The sequence below is a fragment of the Vollenhovia emeryi genome, unplaced genomic scaffold (assembly GCF_000949405.1).
Source record: "Vollenhovia emeryi isolate VEMERY1.0 unplaced genomic scaffold, V.emery_V1.0 DF940523.1, whole genome shotgun sequence".
NCBI classification, from domain to species: domain Eukaryota; kingdom Metazoa; phylum Arthropoda; class Insecta; order Hymenoptera; family Formicidae; genus Vollenhovia; species Vollenhovia emeryi.
The window spans coordinates 1-8,526 of record NW_011965843.1 but is presented as its reverse complement, the minus strand read 5'-3'; the positions used below and the strand labels follow the sequence as shown (position 1 = coordinate 8,526).

The 8,526-nt window shown below is 34.9% G+C and overlaps 2 protein-coding genes across 2 annotated transcripts; one reads left to right on the top strand and one right to left on the bottom strand.

The window, feature by feature from the left end:
- Positions 1 to 1,138: 1,138 nt before the first annotated feature.
- LOC105555946 lies at positions 1,139 to 4,214 on the bottom strand. The gene is made up of 4 exons (XM_012002997.1): positions 4,085 to 4,214; positions 3,881 to 3,943; positions 3,682 to 3,795; positions 1,139 to 3,257 (listed from the first exon to the last, which is right to left on the bottom strand). Exons 1-4 carry the CDS (start codon positions 4,133 to 4,135, stop codon positions 2,868 to 2,870), a joined length of 618 nt encoding a protein of 205 aa, XP_011858387.1. The 5' UTR covers positions 4,136 to 4,214; the 3' UTR covers positions 1,139 to 2,867.
- A 1,464-nt stretch (positions 4,215 to 5,678) lies between these two features.
- On the top strand, positions 5,679 to 8,520 carry LOC105555945 (cyclin-dependent-like kinase 5). Its single transcript, XM_012002996.1, has 6 exons — positions 5,679 to 5,845; positions 6,051 to 6,139; positions 6,422 to 6,615; positions 6,696 to 6,783; positions 6,989 to 7,160; positions 8,102 to 8,520. Exons 1-6 carry the CDS (start codon positions 5,809 to 5,811, stop codon positions 8,362 to 8,364), a joined length of 843 nt encoding a protein of 280 aa, XP_011858386.1. The 5' UTR covers positions 5,679 to 5,808; the 3' UTR covers positions 8,365 to 8,520.
- The last annotated feature ends 6 nt before the right edge of the window (positions 8,521 to 8,526 follow it).

The following is an 8,526-nucleotide window of genomic DNA, read 5'->3' as shown; positions in this document are numbered from 1 at the left end:
TTTTAGGTCAATATTCTTATTACAATTTTAAATATTGGCCATTGCACTTCCAATATAAATCTAATATTATATAATTATTATTGTGCAATATTTATATTTATTCCATGGCCAATATTGGCTTTACAACAGTATCGGCCAATGCATTTCTATTGCATAATAATATAACCGACATTGGGCCAATGTTTAGCCAATGCACTATGCTACTAAGGTATTTTAGGAAGAGCAATAAATGTTATGAAATAGAAAATGTTAAAAGAATACGAAAGGGAACTGGACAGATTAAAGTGCCGCCGATATTTTAAACACTGTTATTTCAAACGATCTGATAAAATGAATGTTCTGTGCATCTATTGTCTTTTCGCTTCAACGCCACCATTTTTATGAATGGCGGATGTTAATATCGCCGCGGATATTGAATTACGTTCGTTCGAACTCATTGAAAAAAAAAGAAGAAAAGAATACCTGCTGCGATCGAATCTCGTTTCGAGCTATAAGTCTGACTATAAGCACGCCTATACTTCCTTCGCGTCTGACTAATTTCACCGATAACTTCTTCTTTCTGACAATTTTTGTCCAGAACTGCTTATATTGTATTCATTGTAGTATTATTTATACATAATACAACATATTCACATGCATACCTTTACAAACGATTCTATTAGTACTCTTTAAAAATGTCATAGTTAAAAAAAGTTTAACTAATATTTTTCTAATTTAAAAAGTAAATTTAAAAGTAAAGAACATCAAATACCACTTCAATTTTATATTTTTCTTTCGATTGGTCTATATCGCCCTGAAATATTATCGTTTCTAAAACAAATGTCGTTTATTATTTTATATAACATTCCATTTTGAAATAAAATATTCTAGACCGAAGAGGTGCTCTTTCAGAATCAGTTGTTACGTTACAGTGTATCCATTATTGCAGGCGGTTCAACGTGATGAACGTGCGGCCTGGCTATTTCGACGAGATCGACCGATCGGCATTCGATCGTTTCTCAAAGAGGAATATCGACGAGATCGATACCGCGTTTGACAGCTTCTTCAAACGGAACTTCGATGAGATCGATCAAGCTAGTTGGAGCGGATTCGTCAAGAGGCTCAATAATTATCTGGCAGACAGGCAGCGACGTTAATTGGCGCAGGACGGGAGGAGAGGATAGCGAGATGAGGGCAGAGAAAGGGCGAAGGGCAAAGAGAAGCGCGGCTAGAGACATCGTGGAACGAGAATTCTATACGTTCTCTCTGTTAAAAAAAATACTCGTTTAATCTAGGTGAAATTTCGGAAAATACTCGACACAAATTGAAATCATCCCTTTGCCGTGCTGTCCTCTAATGGCTACAAATTTAAAACCGGAATTATTACATTGAAATTTATTATATGGCGAAATGCAATCATAAGATTACTTTTCAAGCAAAATCGCAGGGCATTTTCACCGACAACATTGCTTGATATAATCTTTTCTTCTCTCAATGTGCAGAAAACCACTAGATGTACTTTCAACCCCGAATTCTAGAGGATGAACTAAGAAAATATATAATCTTCTTACTTGCGAGATATTGCTAATTATGCAAAGTATTGAAAACTTATAAAACGTTGACGAATTAAATTCTAGAGATGAAAATAGGTAAACTATTGCGTGTCTAAATTAAATTTAAAGTAGATTTTTTACAGAAATTATTTTTAGCTGTAACATAATTTCAAAGTGTTTAATAGCAAAAGTTAAACGTTTGCAACCAATGAAGGCCTATTTAAAAGTTTTGTACAATAAAAATAGAATCTGTAGCTGATAAAATATTCGTCAATTCATCCTCTAGAAATGAAGTAAAATTAAAGAATACAAGGAAATTATTTTATTTAATTAAACGAAAGATTTTCTGCATAAAAGCAAATTAACATTTATTTCAAAAAGCTCTTGCTCTCGCTATATCTTCAACAACTTTTTGAAACACGCTGTATCATAAAAATGACTAACTTACATCTAAATATGAACGGCGTGTATATACTGTTAATGTGTAATTAATTGTATATATTAACTCAGCTCAGTGTGCGAATCTCAGAATTATATAGTAAATACAAAATGAAATACTCAATGCGATTAAATCTTAGAAAGAAAGTGGCAGATACAAACATTATGGTGTGTCGATCTTCTTTAACCCACTTGAAAGAGCTTTTATTGAAAAATAACAAAAAATATTCCAACATCTTCATCCAACATCCAAAGCATGACAAAGAAAATTTTTTTCTCTTTGTAATTTAGAGTTGATTAAAAATTTTTGTCGTTTTAACGAAATTTATCCGATCGAAGATCGAATAAAATGTAACAAGTGGTTTGTGCTCTCTACTCGTGTGCTATTATTCTGTAAAAGTGTACTATCTAAATAAAAAGAACAATAATAAATTGCTGGCTAATCGGAGGGATAACATAAAAAGGTTACAAATGTCGCATAAGTATGAAAATGTTAAATAATATAATTTCTTTAAGTGAAAATATTTGTAAAGATGAAATCTTTCCTTTAATATAATTTATCTTTATGAATAATATACCTGTATTTTTGAGTATTACTTAACCTGTTTTAGTGAACAATTATTTTCTAAGGATATTACATTTGTAGCCCTTTTATATTGTCTTCAATTATTATCCTTTCACTTCATACTCCTAGAGTGAGTACAGATTTGGAAATACTTAAAGGAAATATTTTTTATTGCAATATTTTTTGCTTATAATATCTTTGTTGTATAATGATACGGAAAACGTTTGTCTTATTTCGCAGTCACAATTTTTCCTACATTTTTACAAGCAGAGACAATCATAAAAAAAAGAGACCGAAAGAGATGAAAAAAACAAATTTGTCCGATAGCCATCTTAAGCTTCGCACTTCCAGGATGGTCGAAAGCCAATAGGTTTTGTATCAGTTGCCGGTTTCGGATCGTTCAAGAGCTGGACTTCTGGATATGCCGGTGTACGTGGTCTCTCTTGTCTCTCAAGCGTCGTTACATTTGACAGATCGGTATCATACGACTGTGATGTAAGGAATCGCGAATTTACGATGGAATTATACGGTTGAGAATCTTTCACTCCTGTGACAGCGTTTGTCGATATTCGCAACTTCCTCGGCGTTTGCGGACGGTCTGACTGCTGCTGCGACTGTGGTTGCCTTTTCCTTGCTGCCGCGAGGATGCATTTGACTTCCTCGTTGATATTAGCTGGTGTCTCAATCAGCACGCTCTTTGTATTATGGTTCATTCTTACAAGCTGGTAAGAAAACAAGGCTTTCGATTACAAAAAGAATTTTGCTATTAATAGTTTAATTCAAATATAATATGTGAATGATAGCGCCATTAAATGCACTGACACTTTTATATCGAGATCTTCTTGAAGAAGCAAGATATTAATTAAGACACATACTTGAATTTGCTTATGAGCTGATACTCGTAACAAAATTCTTTTTTATTCTTTTTAAAGAAATATTGGAATACATCTAACAATACAATGAATGATATATTCCACTTGATAATTTTAGAACAGCAATTTAAGTACATCACTTTGTCCCGCTTTGCATTATTTTCTTGCGAGATGCTAAATTATCCCGCGTATACTAAACTATATTAAAGTTTTCTTTACTTCTTAAATTAAAAATAAACGCTCGTTAATTTCTTTATCGTTTATATAATTGTACCTCGATCAATCCTTCCTCCAATTCAGAATAACGTTGCACCAACAGACCTACTTTCGAACTAAGCCTCGTTAAGTTATCGGTAATGAACAATTCTCTGGCAATGTCCTCCTTCATCTGTGCAGGTGAAAGGTATTAAAAATTACTTAAAATTAATATGTTGTATAATTCTGTAATTGTAAAAATAATTTCATTAAAGTACTTGATCCATTCCTTTGGATACATTCAAACCGATATAATTGAGGCTTGCCCGTGACTCGGAAATCTATTGAGTAACAATATACATATTACTTGAATTATATTAGTGAGCTTTCAAACAAAATGAAGATTTTAAATAATTGTATGCGGTTCGTAAATTAAAGAAAACTTAATGTATTGTCTGGTTTCTCATAAAGTCTACAATTACAATTGAATTAAACCTCTCAGCTTCGGCCATGATTTGATAATGAGCTCTCATCACTCGGAAGAACTGAAATGTTATGACATTACGTACATGTTGTAACCGAATATTTCTTAAGTAAAAGATAATTAAACTGTAATATGAAATATATACGTTATTTGTCTTTGATATTAGCTTATGATGGCTAGTGTTCTTAGAAAGACGAGAATAATTTGTAATATTCTCATATACGGATATAAAATGTTTAACATTTTCATACTGGAATTTTAATGTAAAAATAGATCAAAATAATTATTACTTACACGTTGACACGTATACAACACAATAGTTGCATTGATCGTGGCGAAGATTATACTAGTAAAGAAGCGATATACTAGATATATGACTATCTTCGTGTACATCCTGAACAAACGATTTCGAGCAAACACTCAACTTAGATATTATAATCGTCTTAAAGAAATAATGGATTAAAAAATTTTCTCTTTTCATATAATAACCTAATAGTAAAAAAAATTTTGAGATTCATCTGAAGTTTGACGAAGATAATCAAAAGCGAGTTGTTGGAAGAGCATCGGATAATCAATCATGTATGCCGGTAACAAAATTTTCGAACAAATAAAAAAGGATTATTATTTTAATAATAAGGTAAGTACACAGCTGTTACAAAGTAACACAATTAAGAATTGGATTGAAACGTTTTTAAGTTTTTAGAGTTTTCTTACTTTTCTTTTAGTAATAATTTTTGCTAAATTTAATTTTACTTCAATTTATAAAGTATTAATTATTATATTAGCATAACAGACGCTAGTAAAATTAGATTGCTGCAGTATTCGAATCGATATCGTTTCGACGAATCATATTTCTCACTGGGTAGTAGCACAGTGTATTGGTCGATATTGTCCAACGTAAAGCCAATATTGGCCATAAAATAAATGTAAATATTGCAGGATAATAATATTATATGATATTAGATTTATATTGGAAGTGCATTGTCCAATATTTAACAATGTAATAACAATATTGGTCTAGTATTGATGTAATATTAGATCAATATTGCTAAATAGACATATATCGGCTAAATAAAAGAGAAGGCGTCTATCTTACAATATTGGACCAATATTGGGAATACTAGATTTACATTATTTCCCAATATATTGTGCCAATATACTAGGGTTGCTATCTGCAAGCTGCCGTTGCGAACGCTTCGAAGCGTTTCTCTTCTCTTTCTATCTTTACTGAAAGAAAAAACCCTAATAGCACAGAAATATTTTAGAAGGTTAATATATTTTAAAATCTTTTTAAAATACTTTATAAATATTTTAAAATATATTAAATCTTTTAAAATATATTTCTGTGTGTTATTAGGGAAAGAAGAGGAATACTTTAATAACCCCTTAAAAAATCCCGAATTATGAAATGAATTCTTACATTATAAGAACATGATATGGACCCCTTACATTACAAGAATTTAATATTTAAAAAACAAATTCGTCAAATGGTAGAAATAATTTTCCAGAATATACAGCAATCAAATTTTACTAGCGTCTGGTGACTTTAATTTCGTGGTAGCGCCTCGGTAACCTGGAGAGGAACGTTGGCGGCGCTGCGCCCAGCGTAGAGTGCAATAGTTGCATTCGAGTGTCCGTCGTGCCGCGAGCGCGCAGCGGTGAGACACTGTGCGCGACAGTGCGTGCGTGCGTGCGCGTTCCGCCCGTGGTATCAGCAAAAATATGCAAAAGTATGAGAAGCTCGAGAAAATAGGAGAAGGTGAGCTCTTGGCGGTTAGGGTCGCGGGGGGATGGACGTCGTCCGGCGAGGCGATGCCGTCGCCCGCGTCGTCCGGCGACGCGCCGCGACTCGCCCTCTCTCCTCCCTCCCCACCTCTCTCTCTCTCTCTCTCTCTGTCTGTCAACACAACAATAAGACCCGTACGCTACTAATCCTCCCCGACTCGGCTTTTCTTCTTTTCCAGGCACTTATGGCACCGTGTTCAAAGCCAAGAATCGCGAGACACACGAAATCGTCGCGCTGAAGCGGGTGCGACTAGACGATGACGATGAAGTAGGTAGTGCTTGCCCGATCTGTCTCTCTCTTTCTCTCGTTTCTGTTTTCTCTCCTTTTTTTTCCCCCTCGCGCGAGCCCTCCCTCGTCCGCAGTCCCCACCTGCTGTTTTGCCGCGACACCGGCGTTCCGATTAATCTAATTAATCGATCGCTCGCGCGCTTTATTTATAACACGACGCTCGCCTCGTGTCGCGTCGAAAATAATTCCCACGACGAAGGCCGGCGACGGTCTCCTTGATATCAGCGTCTTATCGCTCGTGTGCTCTTTACGTTACCCAAGGGTGTACCGTCGTCAGCACTACGGGAGATCTGTCTTCTGAAGGAACTCAAGCATAAGAATATAGTTCGTCTCTATGACGTGCTGCACAGCGACAAGAAGCTCACCTTGGTGTTCGAGCACTGCGATCAGGACCTCAAGAAATACTTCGACAGTCTGAACGGGGAGATTGACCTGGACGTTGTCAAATCATTCCTGTAAGATTGCTCGCTCTCGAGATATCCGAATTCATCCCCCGTGGGTGAGACTGATGCGACAAATTTGCGCTCCCTTTCAGATATCAATTGTTGAGAGGATTAGCGTTCTGCCATAGCCGAAATGTTCTCCACAGAGACCTCAAGCCACAGAACTTACTCATCAATAAGGTAAAGACGCAGTTACCACAGGTTTTTACATTTATGTTTAATGCGCGCCTTCACAGAGATATCTTTTTTGTATGAAAGATATTTATTATATTGCTATATCAAATGTACTACTACGTTTATACAAGTGTTCCTGTCCAGAGAAAGTTTCTAATTTTGCAACTGTATTAATTGTACGTTCGTGTATTGAATAGAGAATTATTTGCAGAACGGGGAGCTGAAGCTCGCTGATTTTGGACTAGCAAGGGCATTTGGTATCCCTGTAAAATGTTACTCGGCAGAGGTTGTCACGTTGTGGTACCGTCCCCCGGATGTTCTTTTCGGAGCAAAATTATATACAACGTCCATTGACATGTGGAGCGCGGGATGCATATTCGCCGGTAATTGTTCCGTAATTTTCCCCCTAAAGGATTTAAGTGCAAAATCCGACCGGCAACCTCCACGTAGTGCACATTGGGTAACGCTAATGCCGGCGGTAAACATCATTTTTCAAGAAAATACATGGTTTGCTTCAAAGTCATGTAACTCTGTCAAAACAAATCGTAGGAAAATTAAAAAAAACATTTTGTAGGTAAAATGTTGTACATTGTGGAATTTGTATCGAATTTGTCGAGAGAATTTTTTTATCGAGCTGCAATGTGTCCAATATATGTAATTTTAAGGAACAAAACAAGGTATTCTTTTTTAAAGCATAGAACGAGGAAGATGAACATATTTAAATAAATCGTTGACAGGGTTTTAAAGTTGAAACTTCAAGCTTTAAAACGCTTTTTTAATTTTGAGTCTACGATGATTTTTCGCCGAGTTTTAGTGGTTTGAAAATAGCCCAATTTTTAGGGTATAAAAAGTGTTCCCTATTTTTTTTTTGAGTAGTGTAGTTTGAGGCGCTGTTGCCACATCTCTTACACTACACTCGTGTCTAAAAATGTACCATTTGCCTTTGCAAACGCAAATATTAATATTTTAACGCATAATATGTGTAAATAATATTTCACATGTAATAATATTACAACGAATTATATTGTTACGTGTAAAAATATTTTTAACATGTTTTACACATAATATTTCGTGTAACATAGCAAACTAACATTTTTTTTAAACTTTGAGACGGTCAATTTTAATTTAATTAGTCTTATTTTGCATGTATTGATGTAAAGAATAAACTGTAAAAATTTGAAACAATTGTCACAAATGATTTTACGAAATAACTACCTTAAAGACTTGAATCTAGTTAAATTTAAGCCTTTTTTCCAAACGAACTCTTAATTTTTTATAGCATGTTGGAAGACGTAAAAAAATATCTCGTCTCCATATGTTATAGAATTAGCAAACGCCGGCAGACCGCTCTTCCCTGGATCAGATGTAGACGATCAATTGAAAAGAATATTCAAAATGCTGGGCACACCGACTGAGGATACGTGGCCAGATTTAACGACGCTTCCCGACTACAAACCATTCCCGCAGTATCATCCCACGCAAGGATTGGCGCAGGTTACACCCAAGCTCACTACAAGAGGCAAAGACTTACTCCAGGTAAATCGTCGTTTATTTTACTCCTTGAAACAGTTAAATTGCGAGACATAAACACAGTTATTTAGCACTTCTGTCGTACGGAAAATATATTATCAACAATATACGCAATCGAACTTTATTGGAATTAATAAATCTATAATCTCTAACAACTTAACAAAGAGTGCGAGGTGAAAAAGAAATATAATGGGACTAGAGTGTGAATGATTTAGAACA

Excerpts from the sequence above, each read along its gene's own strand:
- LOC105555946 (XM_012002997.1), bottom strand. The coding sequence starts at position 4,135 with ATGAGAGCTCATTATCAAATCATGGCCGAAGCTGAGAGGTTTAATTCA. Across the intron at positions 3,944-4,084 it reads CTGAGAGGTTTAATTCAATT|ATTTCCGAGTCACGGGCAAG; the intron begins GTAATTGTAGAC and ends GTTACTCAATAG. Across the intron at positions 3,796-3,880 it reads TATCCAAAGGAATGGATCAA|ATGAAGGAGGACATTGCCAG; the intron begins GTACTTTAATGA and ends TCACCTGCACAG.
- LOC105555945 (XM_012002996.1), top strand. The coding sequence starts at position 5,809 with ATGCAAAAGTATGAGAAGCTCGAGAAAATAGGAGAAG. Across the intron at positions 6,140-6,421 it reads GACTAGACGATGACGATGAA|GGTGTACCGTCGTCAGCACT; the intron begins GTAGGTAGTGCT and ends ACGTTACCCAAG. Across the intron at positions 7,161-8,101 it reads CGCGGGATGCATATTCGCCG|AATTAGCAAACGCCGGCAGA; the intron begins GTAATTGTTCCG and ends CATATGTTATAG.